Source organism: Malurus melanocephalus, unplaced genomic scaffold, assembly GCF_030028575.1.
Source record: "Malurus melanocephalus ecotype Western Australia unplaced genomic scaffold, MMel_1.1 scaffold_21, whole genome shotgun sequence".
NCBI classification, from domain to species: Eukaryota; Metazoa; Chordata; class Aves; order Passeriformes; family Maluridae; genus Malurus; species Malurus melanocephalus.
In genome coordinates this window covers 2,627,837-2,649,430 of record NW_026623253.1, presented here as the reverse complement: position 1 = coordinate 2,649,430, position 21,594 = coordinate 2,627,837, and the positions used below count along the sequence as shown (strand labels likewise).

General features: G+C 48.3%; 1 protein-coding gene across 3 annotated transcripts in view; it reads left to right on the top strand.

Annotated features, from left to right (window-relative positions):
• IGSF3 (immunoglobulin superfamily member 3) overlaps positions 1–21,594 on the top strand; it is an 89,409-nt gene that overhangs the window by 19,897 nt on the left and 47,918 nt on the right. For all 3 annotated transcript variants that reach the window (XM_057389955.1, XM_057389953.1, XM_057389954.1), the window contains exon 2: positions 7,238–7,615. In XM_057389955.1, coding sequence (XP_057245938.1) covers positions 7,238–7,615 — 378 coding nt within the window. The remainder of the gene's footprint in view (positions 1–7,237; positions 7,616–21,594) is intronic.

Sequence of the window (21,594 nt, the reverse complement as noted above, 5' to 3'; positions counted from 1 at the left end):
TGTGTCGTGCATCCCCTGGGGCAGGTTCATCTCTGCCTTATGGTATCCTTGAAGAAAGTAAATGTCTATTAGAGGAAGCTGTAGTGTGAGGTACCCAAGTCTCACAAAGCAGTGTCTCTGGTGCCTCACTTGCTTAGCCCCTGGGAAATGGAGCATTTTGCTAGCTCCCATGACCAGTCTGAATCTCTGTTTTCTGAGTCCAAGCCTATGGTTTCATGTTTTCTCAGTGTCCAATGTGGATAATGAATTATTCTTTCATCCTTTTAGCATTTTTAGAAGTTTAATGGTTGTAATAATACWGATGATCTGTGGCTCAAGAATATGCTGTTCTAAGGTGGTGATAAAACACGTGTATTTTAACATACCTAATTGTAGACGCAGGGAAGGAGCAGTTAGAGAAATGTGACATTCATATAGGATGTAGTTTGCTTAAATAAAGGGGGGGAAAATCACAAGGGCAGATCAYATTTCACACTGTGCGTCTGCAGAATACCAATGCCATGCTGGGGAAAATAAGGAAGTCTTCTGTCAATATAAGGGCCAGATCTGAAAAGAACCAAAGGATATAAAATGGCTCTGATCTTGGCGAGGGGATTGGATGTCTGACTGGTTGCATAATTATAGCAGAGGTACAAGACCTCTTTTACAGTCAGAACTTGGGGAGCTAGTCACAGGCCACAACAATCTATGGTGATTAAAAGAAATGTCATCTCTTTCATATTTATTGAAAACATTTTTCTTGAAAGACAGTAAACATCTGCTGTGGGAAGTGAGCGGCTGTGAGACGGAGCAGTGAGCAGAGACGAGGGAAGGCTCCTCTGTTGGAAGAACAAAGAGYTTCATTGGCGGCTCCTGTCTAGTTTGCCCATGCTTTGATATTTCCCCACTGATTGTGTATTTCCATACCAATTATTGTATAAATTGCTCCTGGCTGACCTCACCCCTTAGCCATCCTTGGCTGGCTCAGCAGTGGGAGGAATTTGAATGAGCAATGAACAGCTTTTTGAGTTGRTGTAGGAAGGACAGTCCATGTGGTGGGATGGTGGCAGGAGTGGACAGGGGATCAGGCATCCTTTCGGTTGCACCATTTAAATATTAAAGCAGAAGAGTGGAGGATAGCGACAAAGTTGTTCTGCAAGTGGCTCCAGCCAGCTTCTCAGTACACTGAGCTCTCCTGGCMTGACAAAAAGTACACCAAGCAAAATACTGTATCTTCCCAGAATGAGGCTTTACTGTATTGGAGGATGGTGGGGGCTTACCACATGTTTTCTTCTGATAGCATTGTTTTTTTCCRTCTGGCAGCAGGTTGCAATGTATGGAGATTGCTCCTGCTGTGACTCATTTATGAAAAAATTAAGCKCAAACCTGATTTTTATTTGTGTGCCTTAACAGGAGACTTCACAGAATAGCAGATAGGTGTTGCYGAAAGATTGTCTCTGTTTTGGTGTYGCCTGGTGAGGCAGAGTCTCCCTTAGAGATTTTATTAGTCTTCATCCCATAGGGAGAAAATGATGGCTGCTTGGGGAAGTGTTCTAGTGGCTGGACAATGGTGAATTTGGACATGAAGTAATTCATGAAATGGATTACTCTTTTGTGGGTGTCAACCCTGCTATAGAGTCCAGAGAAAAAGCAGGGTCTAAGTAGTGGGCTGGTTTTGGCACGAGCTGTCTGCCTCCTCCATTGGTGACAGAAGGAAGAGAAGAAGGGCCGTCCCCTGGGAGGCCTCATGCATTAGTGAGACTGAAAAATTAACCTGAATTGGGATGGAATGTGAGCTTGGAGGATGTGAACTGTCCCTGAGTAATTCACTGGGAGCAAAGGCCTGTGCAGGGCTCAGTGCAGAGGAGGGAYAATGCCACAACCTGCAGACCATGGGGAACAGCAGGAGAAAGTCTGCTGGCACTTGCCTCTCCTCAGACAGCACCATCCCATGCATTGGAGTGCAGGGGCCAGCCAGGTGGTCATCCTGGACTCCTGCAGGAGAGCAGCAGTGGCCATAGCCTGTGGTGCACTTGCACCTGCTCTTGGGTTGAGCTTGCCCAGAGCATCTCTCAAGCTTGGATGTAGATGCTTTAGCATAACTGCCCTTAAGCACTTATGAATTGTCTTCATTACTGGGGACATTCTGCCAGGTCCTGTGGTCTGCCACAGATGCTAGTTTGTCATAGCCAAGTAGGATTTATGCATGCTCCTCTTCCTTTCTTTTTAAGGGCACAAGATCCCACATGAGTTCTAAGGATGTTTTGAGAGAGCCGCTTCAGTTGGCCATGTTCAGAGCAGAAATAGTCATGCTCTTAGAGAAGAAGCTGAAATGGTGCCTTTTTTATCTTCAGTTGTAGTGTAACCAATGCTCAGTCTGCAGAGCAAATGTGACCCACGTGGTTGAAGAGAGGACAGTGTGCAGTGGCATGGGTTGTGAAGGGGGCCCCAAGACAGCTATACCAATTCAAAGCAAGCCCTGCACCTCACCCAGCATCGTGCCTCAAAAGGCTGTAGGCAGGCAGCTGTACCACTGTAGCTTGTTTAGGGAGCCTTYTGAACCTGATGTGATTTACCTGTTTAGTAGCCCTCTTTCAAGTGTTTGTCCCACTCATATTTTGACCCATGTAAACTTTTTCTGTACCCACAGTATCCTTTGGCAAGGGCATCCAGAGGTCTGCTCTGTGCAGCTGCAAGAACTGCCTCACTTGTAAATCTAGATCTGAGCAGTTTTGGTTGATGGCCCTTGGTTTTTAAACTGGAGGAGATGGTAAATGGTCAAATTCTTGACCATCCTTGCCATAGTGTATATATTTGTGAAAAAAAACTTTACCAGATCCCCTTCAAGTCACCCTTTTTTTCCCCAGACTCCATTATTTCTGACAGCAAAGCTGTTCCCCAGTGTTTGTCATCGTTGTTGCACTTCTCTTGACACTTTCTCCGGGGTGCCTGTGAGTTGAACAAACAGTAGCAACAACAACAAAACCCAGATGTTTTCTGTGTGTTTGTGAAAGGGAGACGGATCACTTTAGAAATGTTTTCTGTCTAATAACTGTAGTCAAAGGCATAAAGTAATTTTAAAGGAAATTTAGGATTAGTATTGTCAGTTATTGACAAATAGTACTTTAGAGCTTCTCAGTGAAGGAAAAAGGCTGTAAAGCTGCAGGGGTAGAAATATCCCCTCAAACTATGTAATCCATTTGGTGTTCAGCACTGTTTAGCCYTGTGCTTTTAGAAGATGTGGAAAAGTATCAAGACTTTTTTAGCTGCTCTGCAGTGATTAGAGACCCCAGATAATGTTCATAAGATCTCAAATGATTAGATCAAATTATTAGAATATTAAAGGACTACTGGTAGTGATTATTGATATCTAAGATAACTTGGTGCAACTGCTGCAGTGCCTTTGGATGTGGTGCAAGCATAACCTATACAGTCTGAGATGGGGGAAATGTTTGTGCAAGAGGCTCTTCATCATTCTGTCACGAGTTTTTATTTGTTCTTTTGATCTGTCAATGCTCTGGCTGTTTCTGTGTGCTCTGGCATCCTTTCTTTGGGTACACCCACCTGTCCCTTGCAATAAGCCTTAAGTCAATGTTCTCAGCTGAAATTTTGCACGCTTGTTCTTCTGAAAGGGTCGTGAACATCCACCTCCTTTGCAGAAGGTAAGTGGATGGCATTTTATTGAAATGGGTCATCTTCAGAGCACTTCAGATCAGGCTCCTGAAATGACCAGTTGCGTGTGGAAAACCTGAGCTCCAAGCTCTGCATGCGTCTCCGTGGAAAGGTCAGATCTTGTGACAGTTTTCGAAGATTGCTGTGAGGGTACAGATTTTGCAAAGACACAGTGTACTCAGAAGCTGAACTACAGCCCTGCTGGGAGATGCCTGGCTGGCAGGGATGCTTGATGCTCCTTTCTTTCTTGGGGAGGCATTGAAATCCTGGCTGTGATGTGACAAGGGAGACTTAAATGACTCAGTGACTCTGACACTGCATTTTTCTCTTGCCTTTCCCTGGCTTCTCAGGGCTGTTTCCCATGACCTTCGCAGTGGCCCTGGAGCCTGCTGGGCTGGCTGGCACAGGGGAGATGCAGGGACTGGGCATCTGAGGTTCCTGGGTCCTGCACTGTCCCTTGCTCCTTGAGTCGAATCACCTGACTGCACTGTCCCCTCTTGCCACTGCTCTTGTTCCCCATGCACCTCYAGGGCCTGGGAGATGGTTTGGCTTGCTCCTGTCTCAAAAGGCTGGCAAGAGTAGCCCTGATCTGCAGGGCATAAGGATCAGGAAATGGCTTCTTCCTTATCGCATAGGATTTTGCTATCTTTTGGAAAAAGACAGACTCACAAACCTAAAATTTCTTATTAATTTTMAAGTAGCACTTGGCTCGCTACCTCCTCCCTATCAGCCCTTGTGTTGTCAGTAAATTATATTGGATTTGCAATTAAAAGCCAGCTGTGCCAGTGCAGTACCAGCCAAATGCCACCATCCCTGTCCCCTGGGCATCCTAGGGAAGGTGTGGAGCACACATCTCTTCCTTCAGTGAGCTCTTCTCTCACTTCAAGAGGGAAAGATGAGAGTTTAAAATGGGATCTCAGGCATGTTATTTCTGTTAATCAGAGTTCTTGCTTGCTAAGAAATGCAGTTTTTAATACTSTGCGTTGTTAATGTAGCAATTCCCAGAGCTGGAAAATGCCAAACATCATGCAAAAGGTAACTGTTTGAGCAGAACTTGTACTGGTGGATGTCTGCCTCGGGCTGATTGTTTTCCTTTTTCCTTTCTTGATTAAAATAGTTTTGGAGAAGTATTTCTGCTTCTGCTGTTTGGGTTTTTTTTTAAGTTTTGAAAAGCATTTGTGCCCAACCGTGTTGGAGTAGGAGCTTGCAGCCAGGCAYGGGGAACAGCACTGCGGATGTGCTGTTCTGTGAAGATCCAACCACTTCATCTGACTCCTGAGCCTTTGTGTCCCACCTCTGGGACAGCAGTCTACTGAAAGCTGTAACAAAACCTTGACTGGTTTGTCTTCTCTCCATGCTGGAGCTGGGCAGGACTTTTTCCACACTGTCTTCCTCTGTCCCTCAGCTTGTTAGGCTCCCCGAGCCAGAACAGGAAGCAAGGAGCTCTTTGAGCTTGCTCACATTAGCAAAGGCACAGCAAGCGGTAATAAAAGAGGAGGAATATAGAAAGTGGATCTCTTTTGCACCTGGGGGAGGTCTCCAGGTTGTAGGGTTACTGAAAAGGTCCTAAAAACCACTGGCAAGGGAAGGAGGAAGACCAGGTTGGTGCTGGCCATGAGGGTGGCGAGATTAGACATCTACCAAAAATCTGTGCTGTGGGTCTCCTGGGTTGTGATCTTGTAGCGAGCTTTGGGAAGTTCCATACCCATCTCTGATAAATGATATTTTTCATCTAGATAGTTGGAAAACTATGTAAAAAATCCAGCATCATGTTAAAAGCCTGCTAAACAAAGTTGGGCGCTTGGCTGAGGAATACCTGAATGAGTGTTGTGTGTGCAACATTTCATTCCTTGCACTGCATGTTTGCCTTGTGATGCATTTTAATTGTTATTGCAGGTGCTCTAGCAAGGCTACATGTACAAAAATGGRATTATGAGTTGTCTTTAGGTGTGTAATAAAGATCTTGCCCTTCCTGCTGCTTTGAAAACAGTTCACTTCAAAGGCTGTAGTATTTGCTTTGTCCCTTGGCCTTCATGGGGTGAGAGAAGAGGCTGTCTGCCTTAGCAGTATTTTTCTCCAGCATGATGAGATTGGTACAGCAAACAGTGGGGGAGTGTTTGCCTCTGTTGTTCCTCTCCCGGTTTGTTTCAAATGTGCTAGCTTTCCTCGTCCTCCCCTTAAATCACATTATTTCATAAAGAGTAAAAAGAAACATAATTTGGAGCAGCAGCAAGCTGAGCCCAAGTTAATAGTTTGAATTGCACTCCATCTGTTCAGCTGCATGCCCTGATGGATGTGCTGAACCCATTTTTCACAATTTGTTTTAAGCTGCTAAGAACCATCCCTCCTGGCTCCAGTCCAGGCTGGCTGTGCAGGAAACTTCGTATCTGGACATCGATGTCCAGAGGGCAGGATCAAATCAATAAACCCCAGATTCAAAGCTACCTTTTCACCTGCAAGATGCCAGTTTTGTAAAGGTTAAATTCTTCTGTGGACTTGAGCATTGTTATTGAAAGTTAGAGGGGGGGGCATCCCCCAACATACACACGCACAGAGAGGATGAAATTTGCAAACGTGATTATGCAGGACCTGCTTTAAWTCGGCTTATTGCTGTTTTATGATGGCAAGCAAGCAGTCACAGAAGCCGGGGTGATTGGCCTTGCCATGTGTGCGTGCTGCTGGTAACTCAATAACCGATGAACACCCACCGTGGTCTCCAGACCTCCAGCCTTTGATGTAGCAACAAACAAGATAGATTGCTGTAATTTATCTGGCCCCTGGAGGGCCGTGCTGGTAATGTGCCACGAGCCCAAGGGCCAGCCATCCATAATCTGTGTAAAAACACGGCGGATGGCAGTGGCCGTGCTGCAGGGCTGCCTTTGTGTTGTGCTGCTCACGTTTGTGTGTGTGCGGGGCCCTGACTTGGGCAGCCGGGGACAGCGAGCTTCAGTGGGATGTGCCTGCTCCCTCCATTAACTCTAATTGGTTTTGTTATGTACTAAACACACCTTTCAAATAGACTTCAGAAGGCAGTGCTGGAAACCTGATGTGTCTCTGTGTGTAAGAGAGAGTGGAGGTGTGAGGGTTTTGGGGGAAAAGAATGGGATTTTGTACCAGCTGGAGCCTGTGGCAGGTTTGCTGATGGAGGATGAGTGCCTGGGGCATTGATGTTGGGTGGCCCAGCAAATGGAGGAGAGGGAGTGCAGCCCCCTGGCTTGCACAGGGGCCTCCCTCCACGGGGTGACAGAGTTGGAAAGTAAGAGTTGAAAACAAAGAGCTGTCACCTTGAGTTTCTGATTTGTTACCGTGTGGTGCATTAGCCTTTCACACCTGGATTCTTACCCCTACCAAACAAGGGATTTATGTTRCCTTAGTGCTGCTTCTATCATGGGSTGTTTTTAAAAACACTTTCGTTGAGTCAGCAAGAAGTCTTCAATGTAACTCGGGGTGCTGTGCCCGATGTGTGGGCTGTAAATGGGGTGTGAGGATTGCCTGGTCCAGCCAGGCCACGGAGGGGATGGGATGGCTGTATGTGGGTGTTCGGATTGCCAGCTGGTCAGTAATGCTGGGTGCTCTCATCCCACAGGCATGGCGCTGGCCCAGCGGCAAGTGACAGTGCAGGAGGGACCCCTGTACCGCACYGAGGGGTCCCACGTCACCCTGTGGTGCAAGGTGAGCGGCTACCAGGGCCCGGCGGAGCAGAACTTCCAGTGGTCCATCTACCTGCCCTCGGCCCCCGAGCGGGAGGTGCAGATCGTCAGCACCRTGGACCCCTCGTTCCCCTACGCCATCTACACCCAACGCGTGCGCGGCCGCGGCATCTTCGTGGAGCGGCTGCAGGGGGACGCCGTGCTGCTGCACATCACYGAGCTGCAGGAGCGCGACGCCGGCCAGTACGAGTGCCACACGCCCAACACCGACGAGCGCTACTTCGGCAGCTACAGCGCCAAGATGGACCTCGTGGGTAAGCTGTCCTGCCCCACCGGGGTGTTAGACCCTTAAACCCCGCTGTGCAAGATGGTCTGCATGGGCTGTCAGATAAAAATCCTGCAGGGAGAGCAGGAGCGGAAGCGGGTGGCACGGTGGTGTGAATTGCAGGAAATCAGGGTGTAGAGGCACAGGAAATGGTGAGCTTTCTTCAATAATAAAGCCCCTATAAAAATGAGACAACGGGCAGCTCAGCCTGGCAGAAGAACATTTGAAGCTGTGGCTGGAAGTGAGATGGACATGGAACTGATTTACGRAGGCAGAAAGGAGCAGGAAGTCTCTGTCAGATGGCACAGGCCACGGAGGAGAGAGCCGTGTGCCAGAGGTGGGGAAATAGCTGAGCGGGGAAGGGAAGAGAGGAGTAATAATGAGCAGCACATAAAAGGGAACAGGAGAGATGGTCATCTCAGACACTCAGTGCTGAATGCATTCTGAAACCAGCACACTGATCGGATTGAGCTGTCTGCAGATGAGTGTGGAGAAGTTGGTTTGGGGTTTTGGTTTTTTTTTTGGTTTGTATTAGAAAAATCAAAAACAGATTCTTCAAAATCTGGAGTATTTCATGGCACCTCTCTGACTAGAAGATTTGACCTTTTCAAGCTTCACCTTTCTTTCTGCATCTCAAAACAGGGTTGTATTTGAAGTTTCTAACTCAGCTAAAAGCAATCAAATAGCTTCCATCAAATTCTGAAAGACCCCTAAAAGTGTTGCTTCACAACAAAGACAACCCCTCTACCAAAATTTAGGCCCACAGACAGCAAGCAGCTTGCTTTCCTTAGGGGATATCTGCGAGCCTGCAGCTCGGAAACTGCTTTGATGCTATCCAGCAGTGTGGTGTTGCTGGTTCTGGCTGTGTTGACACAAGAAATGCAGTGTGATAGGAGCCAGGATATGATTTAAATCCCAATAGCCGTCCCTTTGGGTTGAGCTTTTTGCCTCCAGCTTGCGTGGCCTTGGCTTCTTTCCATCAGAGGTGCCAGTCCAGCCTCTCTCCCAGGTGAAGCTCCACAGCATGGCTGCAGGTGCTTATTGAGATGAGATGCCTGTTTTCCCATCTGATGTCCACAAGCAGTCTAGAGGTACATGCCTGAATACTCTATTTTTTATTTGTAGTTCTGTGATTTGCTTTAGGTGTCCACATTTGCAGTTCCCACTGCAGTTTAAACAAGGCTGAGTCAGCCCTGCTGCTGTGAAATCACCTCGGGGATTAAATGAAACCCATTGAAACCAACACTTGCTGAGAAAACGTGACTGTGGGCAGGCTGGGCTTGGCTGGATCCTGGGCTGCTGTGCCAGGGAGCTGCAGCTGAGCATGGTCAGCACATCCCATGCCTGGGCAGTGGGAAGCTCCTCCACTGCCCTCCAAGGGTCTGGCAACTCAAAGCTGGGTTGATGTCCTTTTGCTCTGTGCTGCCCTTGCCACAGCTACAAACCAGTAAGGTTTGTGACTCTGTGGACACCCATGAGTAGTGCTTTGAGAACATTAGCTTTGGGGCTTAGATGTATCAGAGTTACTCAAGAAAATTGATCTAAAGTAACTTTCAGTGGATTAGTTAAATCACATTAAGCCCCTTCATGGATGCTTGCGCTCCGATTTTGGGCCCTAATTTGGTTTAGCTTAATTCATTTCTGAAAATTCACCTCGGAAATTACTTAGGGTCACTTGCATTTTCAGTGTGTCCATCTGTGTAAGATRCTTTCTGTGGTTTAGCCAAACTGTGAAAGAAACTGAATTTTTCAGAATGCTTCCTACAGTGACCTATAGACAACAGGCTCTTATAGAGAGCCTTCCTTCAGCCTCCCATGGGATCTGGTGCTGACTTCAGCCTTGTTGGATCCTGAAGTCCTGCAGGGGAAATGGGCTTCTCTTTGCAGAGCTGCGCAGGTCAGAGATGTTCTTTTTGTTTTCCTGTTATTTTAGCTCTCAACTACAAGGACAGAGATTTTCAGGCTGGTTTTATTTCTGCAGACAATGTGCAAGAAGAGGTACAGAAGAGAGTTACTGTTCTCATTTTCTCAGAAAAAGAGCCCAACTTTTTTTTTTGTTCATCCAGTTATGAATTTTTAATTGACTCATTAGATTGAGTGGCTCTTTTTTGGCAGCAGCAGAGCCTTAAGGGAGACAGGTTTGTTAGCATCTCTATTCCCTCCACTTAGGTGTGAAGTAGATGGGCTTGAAGCAGTGTTGATTTTAGACTCCTGCTCTGGGACCTTGGAATTGTTTGGAATTGTATCCCATGGTTTGGGGAAAGGGCTGAAGGAGGAGTTTCTCACCTTTTCCACCTGGGTGCTGCAGCCCCGTGATGGGGGAGCTGGGTGGGCGCTGCTGCAGTGGGACATGGGGCTCTGTCTGCACTGCACACTGCAGCTGCAATGTGCTCTGCTCCTGCCATCAGAGCAYTGTTGAACGCTGTGTCTCCAGGCTCTGAGGCTGCTGCAAAATAATCTTGTCAGCTTCAAAGACGTGCCAGTTTGACTCAGAAGTACACTTGTATCCACCTCATGAGCAGCAAGCCTGGCTGATTGTCCCTTTCTCATTTTTAATGTCACCACTCCAGATTCCTTTTCCTTCACCAAAATTTTGGCCACGGTCTAGTATTGCTTTGAAGACCTGGTGTCTTTGGTGGCCTGGAGTAAGAAGTGCTCCCCAGGCACTCTGTGGGATTCTTATCAGAATTTAGGCATGCAGCACAAGTGCTAATCTCAGTGAAGCTCGGAATGAGGCCAGTCATGTGGCTCAAGGGCCGTCTGCGGTACAAATGTGTATCAAGGCTTAATCTTCTTCACCAGTTTTCAATCTCCTTCAGCTGCTTCAAAAACAAGCCTTTCTGCGTCTTCTCATCGCCTTCTGTGCTGCAGCTTTGGGAAGATGGAGTTATATCTGAGCTGCAAGATGTGCTAGGATAAGAGTTTAGGACATTGCAGACTGAATTTCCCTTCTGCTGAGGGAGCTGGAAAAAAAAAAGGGGTGCAGCTCTTCAGGATGTTGTGGAGCCATGTCCTTGTGATGGATTTATGAGAAAGGATTAGCCCATGTACAAAGTCTGTAACTTTGCTGTCTGCCTTCAGAGTTCAGTTCCCTGAGGCTGACATGAAATTGCTGAGGCTGGTTCATGCTCCTGTACTCAGGGTGGCAGGAAAAGATTTTGGAGGATCTGATCGCCCACCCTTTTAACATCAGAGTCACTGCCTAAGGTAGATGTTCAGTCATCAGATGACAGAAAAGGACAAATCTGGAGGGCAGTCTATCTTGGTTTAAATTAAGTGCATAGTTTTCTTTGTTGATTAAAGAGAGATCCATCCTACAAGTTAGACTCGAGCTAGGCAGTAGTGGCTGAAGACTGGGCTGCTTTTGGAAACTTCCTCCATCTGGCTTCTAAGCAGCTGATGGGAATTTTGACTTTGTAGTTGAATAGGGAAAATACTTGAGCATGCTGAAGAAGGGGGTTACAAAATTTAAATTGAATGGATTAAACCRTGGATCTGGGGACTATGCACATGATTGTTTTGGGGTCCTGCATGCTGCTGGCTGTGAGAAATATATGGGCTGTTGCTTCATTTTTTAAGAAGTAAAGGACAGCAGAGGATTTTCAGGTGAAGGAAAGCAGCATCCCAGAAACACAGCAGCCCCAGTGACAAGACAACAGTATTTTYTTAATAACTCTTGAAATATGGGCTGAAGAGGAGGTTTCTGTGCAGTAATTTAGGTAGTGGAGCTGCAGGAGAGCTGTGCAAATTGAGGTGCTGGTTTGTGCCTCTCCTGTTGATGGGCAAACTTCTGTTTTGCTGCAGGGTAGAACTGAGCACATGGCAGTTCCTTCAAAGAGCATGAGTCACTGCAAATTTGTACTCCACTGTATCTCTGCAATGAGTTGTTTGTGTGCCTGTACCCTTACTTAGATAACAGTGAAGAGGCCCAGGTCTAACCTCTTCAGAAGCTTCAGACTTTTATCTCAGTGTTTTTTCATCTGTGTTCCCAAAAAACATTGAGATCTCTTTCAGAGTAAGTGATTTGAGGAAAGAAATCAAGCTTTGAGGTTTTTCTTAAACAGGTAGCGATAGAGCGGGAAGAAAGGTTTCAAAGCACTTGAGGGGGTGGAGGCTCTTTTATTCTTTATTTTGGGGGAAGCAGCTGTAGAGCATCAATCCTAAACAATTTCAAGCAAAAAAAATGAAAGGGATTTGGATGGGAAGAGACCACAGTCTCCACGGTACCACAGACTGGGAAGAAGCAATGTCAGTGCAGACTTGAGAAACAAGGAGCACTGATGTACAGCTGCTTTTGCAGTGGGCAGGAGCTGCTGTGGGGCTGGTGGTGCCTGCAATGATGGTCAACAGGACCTTCTTCCAGCCAGGCTTAAGTCACAGGAGGCAAAGAGGCTTCATGCTAGCGAGGTGCTATTCAGTGGCTGCTGTCAGCCCTCTAAACCTGGCCACATTTCTTCTCTCTATTTCTYACTGGTCTTATCCTGCCTAGGTGRGTTGATGCCTTGGCCTCTGCTTCATTCTCCTGTGTCCTGCATTACCTGTGGTGGCTCCCACGGGCTCTGTGAGGTTTTTGCTGGCATCCCCATCCAGGCTTAGGAGTGGTGGTAGACAAGGGCATTTTTGGGGTGAAGAGCTATCTGCTCCCTCCTTGCTGGCTGTGGCTCTGCRTGGTGGGGTCTCGTGTCCTAAAGCTGAGCTGCCTAAGGCACTTAAGCTCTCTGCAGACCCATACTTGATCCATGGGCACTCAGACCATGTCTTTTGGAATTTGTCTTTAGGATCCTCTGTGCCCTGCAGCTGTGGTAATGTAACTGTGGCTGCTTGCAAGCCTGTAGCTGGGACAGAGAGGATTTCTGTAGGGTGTGTGTGAGAGGCTTTGGTAGCACAGGAGGTGGAAGAAAGATTTATGCAGGCAAGACACTTAGCACTGGAAGGAAAGGAGCTAGGTGTGTTGCAGACTAACATCCAAGAGAAGAAAGCTCATCTCTTCTGTTGAACTTGCTACCAAAAACCTCTGTAATCTCTGCTGAGAGTGAAAGAGTGTGTAGCAGGCAAGAAAAAAAAAAAAAAAAACTTTTATTATCCCGTACCAGCTGCTACTGCTTGTTGCCAGCAGCTTCCCTCCTTCTTCATCAAGTGCTGCCATACGTGATCTGTCTGTGCACAGAGCAGAGGGAGAAAGTCACGTCACGGGTTGGATTTGGGAGAGCACAGTCTGCTCCTGGGAGCCTGGATGAGAGCAGCCACTTCTCTTCACGTGGGGTACATGGACTTCGGTGGCTGCTGGTTTTTTCCAGCTGTCAGCTGGGCTGAAGGTGGCTTTGCTTGAGGCAGGTGTTGAAGACAGAGATGGCAGTCTCAGAGATGAGGACCTACCAATTTTGATAGAAGTCTTTGSGGGCTCTTCTTTCTGTGCTGCCTTTTTTCTTTTTCGTCTTCACCTGGGAGACAGGGAAAAATGTTTGTCACTGTACTTRAGCAGACAGCTTGTGTCCTGGGGAGACCAGGCTTTTTGCAGATGAGCAGCAGCAGGGCAAAAATCGAAATAAGCAGTTCAGCCTGTCCTGAAAGGTTGCAAAGGCTTCATCTCTGGAGGGTTTCAAGACCTGACAGGATCAAGCTCTGAGCAGCCTTGTCTGACCTTATAACTGACCCTGCTTGATCGTGTAGCTGCACTTCAGACCCCCAAGGTTCCTTCCACTTGGAATTGTCCTGTGATGAGGTGCTTGGCTGCACTGCAGAAAGGAACCATTGTTAGGCAGCAGTTTGGAGGTTTGGTGCTAAATAAAAGAGTTTGGAGGATCAGAGCTAAATAATGGCATAACACTGATGATCTCAATCATGAGAACAAAAAGTATCTGTTCTACATCCCCAAATTCTATCTTTTTYTGGCATATTTTTTTATATTTCAAATTGTTCTTATTTCTCTAGTGAGGTTGCAGGAGTATGAAGGTGGAACTTCGAAGTCCTAAATACTGATGTCCTAATCTCTCTGAGTCTGTCTGGGTGGCTTGGCTACCACCATGAAACGTGTGTGCCTTATCTGGCCAAGCCGTGTGAGATAACCAAAGTGAGTGGTAGGATTGGTGGTGTGCTGTGTAAGTTACATTCATCTTCCCCGGTTTGGGCTGTGCTTKTTGTAGTAATTAGCTCCCCAGAGGAATAAAATGTCCTTCACTTTCAAATTACCCTTTAGCTGACATTAGAAAGGGATTTTTAAAAAATTATCAAATGCTTTCTTATATGTGGTCCTTTGCAGCTATACATGGGTATTTTGTTCTTGCTGTCCCCCTTTATGTGCTTAATTCTCTCTGGAGTAACCTTCACAAAAAATTCGTGAAGGTGCTCCTCTGCTTTTCCTTTTTGTTCCGGCTGTGGATAGAAAGGAAGTGTTTGTCTGTTAATTGGAGGGGAGTGAGGAGGGGTAAACCTGTTCACCTCAGGCAGTTCTTATGGCCACAGCCTGGAGAGCTGCACTCCGTTTGTGATGCTGCAGGCATTGGGCCMTATTACACTGCCAACTTGCTGCATGTCCCTGGATATGGCGCTCTTCATCTCCCTCACCATTTTCCAGCTGGTAAAATTAGGGATAATAGCACACAAGCCTTTCACAAAGTCTAAGCTAAATAATTGTGATGTGCTTTGAGCTCCTCAGATAGCGGGAGTTAGAAACAAAGGCTTACATTTCAGCTCTGCCTGGTAATAATGCCGAATAGGATTCACCTCCTGTCCTGCTTAGTCATTTCTGCTATCTTGGAAGTGTAGCTGCCTGAGCTCCCCCAGTTTTCCCCTTGCAGAAGCCGTGAGGCTGATAGGCACTGCCAGACTGGGGGGGCCGTGGGCAGGTACGTGGGAGCCTGGCACAGGCAGCCCTGTGCTTCATCGTGTACAGTCTGGCAGGGAATTGCATGGGCTGGATATTCCTGTGCTTCCCGAACCATTCTTTTGTGGGTACCAACCAGGTTAGAAATGATGGTTTATGACAGAAACYTCTCTGCGTGTCCTTGCACAGTGGGACAGTGCCCACTCATTTTGTGTGTCTTTATCTCATCCCCTGTCACTGTGTTTTCCTGCTAAACACTTCCAGTTACTCCTGTTTTGTTAACATTATGCCATCTCCTATTCTTTCCTGTTGGARTTCCTTGTCTGATTTTCACTTTACTGTTTTGTTACATTACATCACTTCTGTACCTCAGTCTGTGCAGGAGAAATGGAACAGATTGTGGGCAGACTATGCCTAAAAACCAGATAATCCATTGTATCCACTCTTTTGTTTCTTTCTTCAGGGTTTTGTTTCCCCTCCCTTGCCTTTCTGCCCTGTCCCTCGAAACCAYGAGCAGCTTCGTAGCATGACATGCTTTGTGGGAAGGGCTCTSAGTTGGGGAACTGATTCTTTCTGGGTTTTTTTGTGCCATCCACCTACCCATTTTTCAAAAACCTGGCATTAGACACATTTGGAACACATCACGRTATTCCATATGTTTTTCCTATATTGTCCCCTTTGAGGCAGAGGTACTTTTTTATTATAGCTAATGTGTGGAGAACAATTGCAATAATAATACATGTCCTTTTTTGGACATATCTGCACAGTTGTACCCAGGCATTGTAAGAAAAAAGTGTGTTCTGCAAGGCATTTCTAAAAATGTAAATTAATACAGCCTCAGGCAATTGCACAGCCCTCTACTCACAGATCTAGGCTTGTCTTTTAAATGAGCCCTCTCGCTTCCAGACTTTGTACATCCCTTCCTTGTCAGGAAGGCAGGCGTGGAATCCCGAATGCTGACTTGCCTTCGGACTGAAGAGCTGCTGTGTTTTGCTTGGGTGAGTTTCTGTGCGGTGCTGAGCCTGRACAGTATCATCAGACCAGTCAGCTAAAATGATCTCTGGAAACTAAAGCAGTCTTTCCTGAAAAAGCCTCTCCTCTGAAGGCTCCAAGTCGTGCCCTCTGGTCTGCTTTCCAGCCATGCCTGGCTCCTCTCAGGCGTCCCTCAGGTTGATGGGAATGTGGCATTTCCTTTTGCTGAGCCCTTTGCCTCCTCAGTGTCAGTGAGGCTGGAGGCTGTAGGGCTTAGGGTCCTGTGCTGCCCTGAAATGAGCTGCTGAAAACACAGCTCTGCTCAGATCATGTGTCCTTTTCGCTTCTCCTGCTGACTCTTCCCATTCTTGCCATTTCCTGGAAAAATGAGGTGTTTGGTAAACATAATTGTCACARTGGTTTTATAGGATGCCTCTCAGTCTGTCGCTCTGAATAGAGGGATTGGTGGCATAGACTGTGAGTGTGTATTGATAGAATGTGCTGAGAAGAAGTAAAGAACACAAACGTTTTTTAAGAAGGATAGAATAATCTTTAGTCAGAGGTCCTGGTGTGTTTGAAGACAAGCTCTACCACAGTGGGTTAGTCAGCATCCTTAGTTCAAGCCTTAAGCAAAAGATTGTCTGGTGTTGAAAACACTTTAATGCTGTCTCCCATCCTGAAGCCAGCATTTCCTCGTAATGTTCTCTGGGCATCCCTGAACCCTTTTAATGGTGACTTTTTCACTACATGCACAACTAAGAAAAGTTCTGGACAATAAAAAAAGAAAAAGAAACGCATGAAAGGAGAGACAGAAGGAGCTGGGCTGGGTCAGGAGAGCAGGTGGTGGAGCCAGCAGGCTGTAATGTGGGGTGGGCAGACTGGTACCTACCCCCGACCTCCTGTGCACCCGGCAGCTTTCCAGGGGCTGCCTTCTCCTCCTTGGAGAGGGGAGCTCAGGGACACCCATGTCTTCCTCCCCGCCAGCCATGGGGACTGAGCAGCCAGCACGGCACGGGGATCCGCTGCCAGTGTCACCGGCAGCGCCTGGTGGCATTTCTGGCAGCCGTGGTGGGGCCGGGTGGCGGGGCAGAGGCACGCAGCGGGCAGGTTTGTGTGCCTGTGTGCCTCCAGAGCGTCTCACGGCGTTAAACGGGGAAAGCGCTGCCTGTGAGCGCAGCTGGTGACATATGGCACCCGTCCCCTGCCTTAGCAATTGCTCACTGAACTCTGAACGTGGAATACGGTCCCCGTGGCTCCAGCCAGCTGCAGCCCTGAGAAATCCCGCTATGGAGCGGCCCCTTAYTCGATTACTGCTGAAAACTTCACATTCCACGCTGCCTGTTCTTCCTGCTGTACCTCCCTGGGGAGGCTTTTGCTGTGCTTACTCTTCYTCCCACTCCTCCKKTTTTTTTTTKKKKTTTTTTTTCCTTATTTTTTTTWAAATTCATTTTCCCTGGAGGATTGCTTTATTTGTTCTTTAGTTCCAGCCCCTCAGATGTGGTTGCTCTGCTGCCCTGAGAGGCAGGGGCAGCTGTTCCTGCTGTTGATGCCAATGCTTTCCTTGGGTTGTSTTGGAGAACAAGTCACTCTGGTGATGAACAGTGGAGTCCCTGGGTAGCAGAGGAGAAATGCAGTGCTCATTGCTCAGCTCTGTGTCTCAGAATGTTTCCCGTGGCGTGGTTGCACAGCTTCTTGATGAAAAATCACAAAACCAACAAAGTCAAACTGGTGGCYAGTGCTCAGGCAAACTGCAGAGCAGCACGAGCCTGATATATCCCAACAGCATTACCCATCTACATCAGATCCTTTTTTGTAATCTCAGATAAGGTATCACTGAACTTGAAAGCCTACTGCTTCTGTCCCACCCCTAGCTCTGATGATTTGGAATCCTTATCTCTAATTTAGAGATGTTGCTATTGAGCATCCGGGGTGGGGGAAAGGGTTGGGGGGAAGGGGAGATGGGGAGATTCCTTCAAGTTTAAAGCTCCAGAGGGTTTCTGCCCTTCTTCTGCTGACACAGGAGAGGGAAAGGAATTTTKAGGTGCTTCTCAGATGCAGGCTTTGGGTCCCGCAGCATCCTGTTCATCCTTCAGCCCAAAGCCCTGGCAGGACTGGTCTTTGTCCCCTCTCCCTTCAGCTCCAGGTGGTGCAGGGCTTTGCTTTATGTGCTGAGAAGGAAACCTGATCTGCACTGTGACAGAGCTGCCCCTTGGTAGGGAGAMGCTGGGGAGAGAAACTTTCTATCTTGGTTCTGTGGCTGCCCTGTCAGTTTAGCCCTCTAACAGTTTTACAATCTTTATCTGATATAGGTTTAAGAGGATTTCCCTGGGTGCAGTGGGATTATTATAAGTCAGAGAGCAGTCTCCAGCTGATATTCCTTCAGCAAGYATTTATTTTAAGTGGGTTTAACAGTATTTAATTTCAAAAAAACTTTCTGTTTTTTGGTTTGTGGTTTTTTGTTTTTTTTTTTTGCATGGGTTGCATGGGTTGTAAGTAAATTGTTTGTATTATCAGAGAAGTAGAGCCTGAATAAAATGAAGAAATGTATTATTGCTTTCCATGCTGGGGGTGGTGGAAGGAAAGCAGCATCTGGAGGTGGGGAGGATAGAAGATAACACACTGATGTGGTGGGAAACGTAACATGATTCTGTGCAGCACTGATTGGTAATACTGCCAAACAGCTGTTTATAAATGGGAAATGTAATGGGAAGGGGGGCTGCAGGGAACATGAGAGTGCTGCAGGCACCACTGGGTCGTCATATGAGGAGGGGATGGCTTCTGTCAGCCTTACATCTGYCCCCTGGGGTATCAGGGGCTGTGCTGTTGCAGCTCCCAGGAGCAGGGGGGGCTGGGGGTGTCCCACTCACCCTCTCTGGCCCTTGTGAGTTGTTTTTACACCTAACGTGCTCCCCCCATTTTAGGAGCTTTGTGTCACCTTCAGAAAAGAGGAGCCGTAGCGACCTTTGGCATTGGGAAAGCTGTGCCTGTAGGAGAAAAATCTCCTTTGGAGCCACATGTGGGCTGTTCCTTTATCCTCTTCCCTCCCTCTGGCAGGCTTTATTGATGGCAGACGGCTCTGGGGCTGGATGTGTGTGCACACATCCAGAAGCCGTGCTGTCTTAGTGAGAGCCGCCTTCTGGCCACCTGCACCCAGGCAGCCTCYGAGTCCTTGGAGTATTTCAGAGGATGCTAATGGAATGGGATTAGCCGCCCCACTTGCCCTTGCCGTCAACAAGAGATGCTTCTGGAGAGTCTACAAAGAAAAGCCAGAGCGAACAGGGCAAACCTGAACAAAGGCGCTTTAGAATGCAGAGAGAAGCGTGATTTTTGCCCTGAGGAGGCAAGAGGTGGGGCTGCTCTGCTCCCCATTTGAAGTCTGACTGAGCCTCTGCCTTAAGGGATGGTGGATGACTGAGTTGGTACTAATGGGCTGGATGCCCTTCAGTGTCCCTGCTTTGCCCTGCTCCACTTCTTTGACATTGTGTTTCAACATACTGCACCCTTCAGGGCTTTATTCCTTACTGCTTGCAAGTTAAAATGATAACTTGGGGCTGCCCAAAGAAATGTAGAGCTTAGGATGCCTGCCCTGGGGAAGTGTGTCATGGCAGGCAGGGTTTTCTGGGCAGGAATGCCTCTGTCTTTGGCTAGATGTGCTGTGAGCACTTAACTTTCTCAGACCCTGTCATCCTTCATTTTTAGCTGCCTATTCAGGAGAGCGAGGTTTTTATGAAGGCATTGCTTACCAAAAGCATTTCCTGATTGTAACTTGTAGTGCTGAACATACTGAGGGTGAGAAGGTTTAGAGAGATCAGTTTTTTATGGCATTGTGCTGCTGCGTAGAAGTGAAGAGATCCCAAAGCAGCAGGTTCCTCATCAGAGGRTTAATGTTGGGCTCTCTGTCCACTGAAAAATTGCAGAAAAGTTGCATCAGCGTGCCACAGATGACCACAGRTGCTCTGGCAGTCTGTTGTCACCTTTTGAGCTCTCTCAGGTGTACTGATGCCACCTGTCCACAGACAGGGCTCCTTGTGAAGCCGCAGGTGATGGTTGTGCCCAACGGGTGGCCCACCTGGCACAGCCGTGGTTCCCTACAGGGAAGGGAAGGCGGTGGAGAGCTGGGGTTATCAGAGGCAGGAGTCCATCATGATTTGGAGAGATTCTCTGCTTTGAAGGAGCTCCTTTGTTGTGTCTGCAGGCCAGAAGGGCCACCCTGAGAGGGGCAGCTGCTCTGGGACAGCATGAAAGACACGCAATGGCCACAGGGAGGCTTCCASTCTCTTCCTTTCTGCAGGTGTGTTCTAGGTAAATTTGTCATTATCCAGAGATGCTCAGGTGTCCCTTGGGTGCTGGCTCTGCARAGCTTATCTCATGAGTAAAGTCAAGAGCACTGCCCATCATACTAAAGTCCCCAGTCAAGTTCAACTGCTGTAGCCAGATGAGTGTATGAACACTTCCAGAGGGCTGGCACAGGATAAAACATCCCTTTGCATTCGGGGTTCCTGCCTCCAGGCAGARTCCTGGAGTGCAGGGCCAGCTGAGCCAGAGATGGAGCCCTTTGGCTGCTGTGGGGTAGGGAGCAATTATGRGGCCCCTGCCCCTACTGGAAGGGAAAGGGAAGGTGGTGGTCRTCCCAGTGCTGGGCAGTGTGATGGRGAGCAAATGGAAGCACACAAGGCASAGTGAGTRCTCTGAGGGAGGTGGAGGTGAGGGAGTTAAAGACAAGGAAAAGGTGAGAGGAGGAAAGAAATAGAGCTGAAAAGGGAGCCGGAAGAAAGGCAGGACCAGCAGCACTGGGAAGGCGAGAGGAGGGGGGATTGTGGAGGTGGCAGGTGGGAGACCTTGGGTGGGAGATTTTGTGCTGTTAAGAACAGTGGGRTRTGTRGGAGRTTGGCATCTTGGGKGTGCTGGGGCAGGGAGGGCTGGGAYGGGGATGACCAGAGAAGAACTGGGGTGGAAGGAGTGTCTGTGTTCCTTCCTGCAGTGGAAGGAGGCCCCAGAGCTGCCAGAGACAGGGCAGCTTTCCATCTGGCCTCGTCGTGCAGGGCTTGGTGGGGGCTCTACCCTTTCCATGTGTCCTTGGAATGCCCTGGATGCTGTTTGAGGCTTTTGACTCCAGAGAAGACAATTGGGATTTCAGCACTGCCTTCCATCAGGGCTGTCAGGACGCAGTAATTACCTTTGCACTGCYGCCTCCCACCCTTTTTCCTCTCCCTTTGTGACTGGGATGTCAGAGGCAGCAATGGTGCTTTGAGGAGCTCCTTTTGAAGTGACTTTGTAAGTCACAGGACTGGTGAGCAGTGGGGAGCGATGCGCTGATGCTCGGCACTCTCAGATCGCTCCCGCTCCCTGTGTCCGCGGCCAGAGCGGCGTGTCCTATGTGCCCATCCTTGGAGACACCGGGCTCCTCAGATCTCATCTGCTCTGAGAGGCTTTGATGTGGATGGAGGGAAGGGGAGAGAGGGCACTGGGACACCAGAGGTGTTCTGGGCTGGGCAGCAGTGCAGTGGTTTTGGGTTGAGCTGGTGCCTGTTGCTGTGAGGAGCGCAGCGCCAGCATGGGTGCCGAGCTGCGCTGTGGCAGCGGTGGGATGAGTTTCTGCAGGCAGCCCTGTCACACACCATCAGTACTGCAAGATGGACTGGCTGTCTCCTATGGTATGTTCAGGCCATGGGATGTTCTGCTAGGGCTAAATCAAGCTGGGTAACTGTGGATGGTTTGCACTAATGAGATGTTTCAGATGACACGTGTGCCCCCAGGAGCCACTGCAGAACCCTCTCCTCCTTGGATCCCTCACTGAAAGGCCAGAAGGTGCTTTCCATCATTGCTAAACTGTCATTAGTTTGAGCCAGGCAYCACAGTCCCAGTCCTGTTGCTGGTCCACGAACTGATGCCCACAGGGCCATCCATCCTGTCCCTTATTATCTTCTGGTTGAAGCTGACAGGACCAAAATGCGASTCCTGCCATTGACTGCCAGGACTTAGTAGTGCTGTTGAGTGTTCAGGGATGCTGTGTGGAGCAGGAGGACAGCCAGCCAGGCTGTCTGTGAAACCCCTGTAYGCCAGACAGAGCATAGCCTGATTAAGCTTATGAAACCTGACAAGATCACAGCCCAAGGTGGTATTGCTGGAGGCTGCTTGACTGGGAGCCGTGTTCCCATTGCAGCGTGAGCATT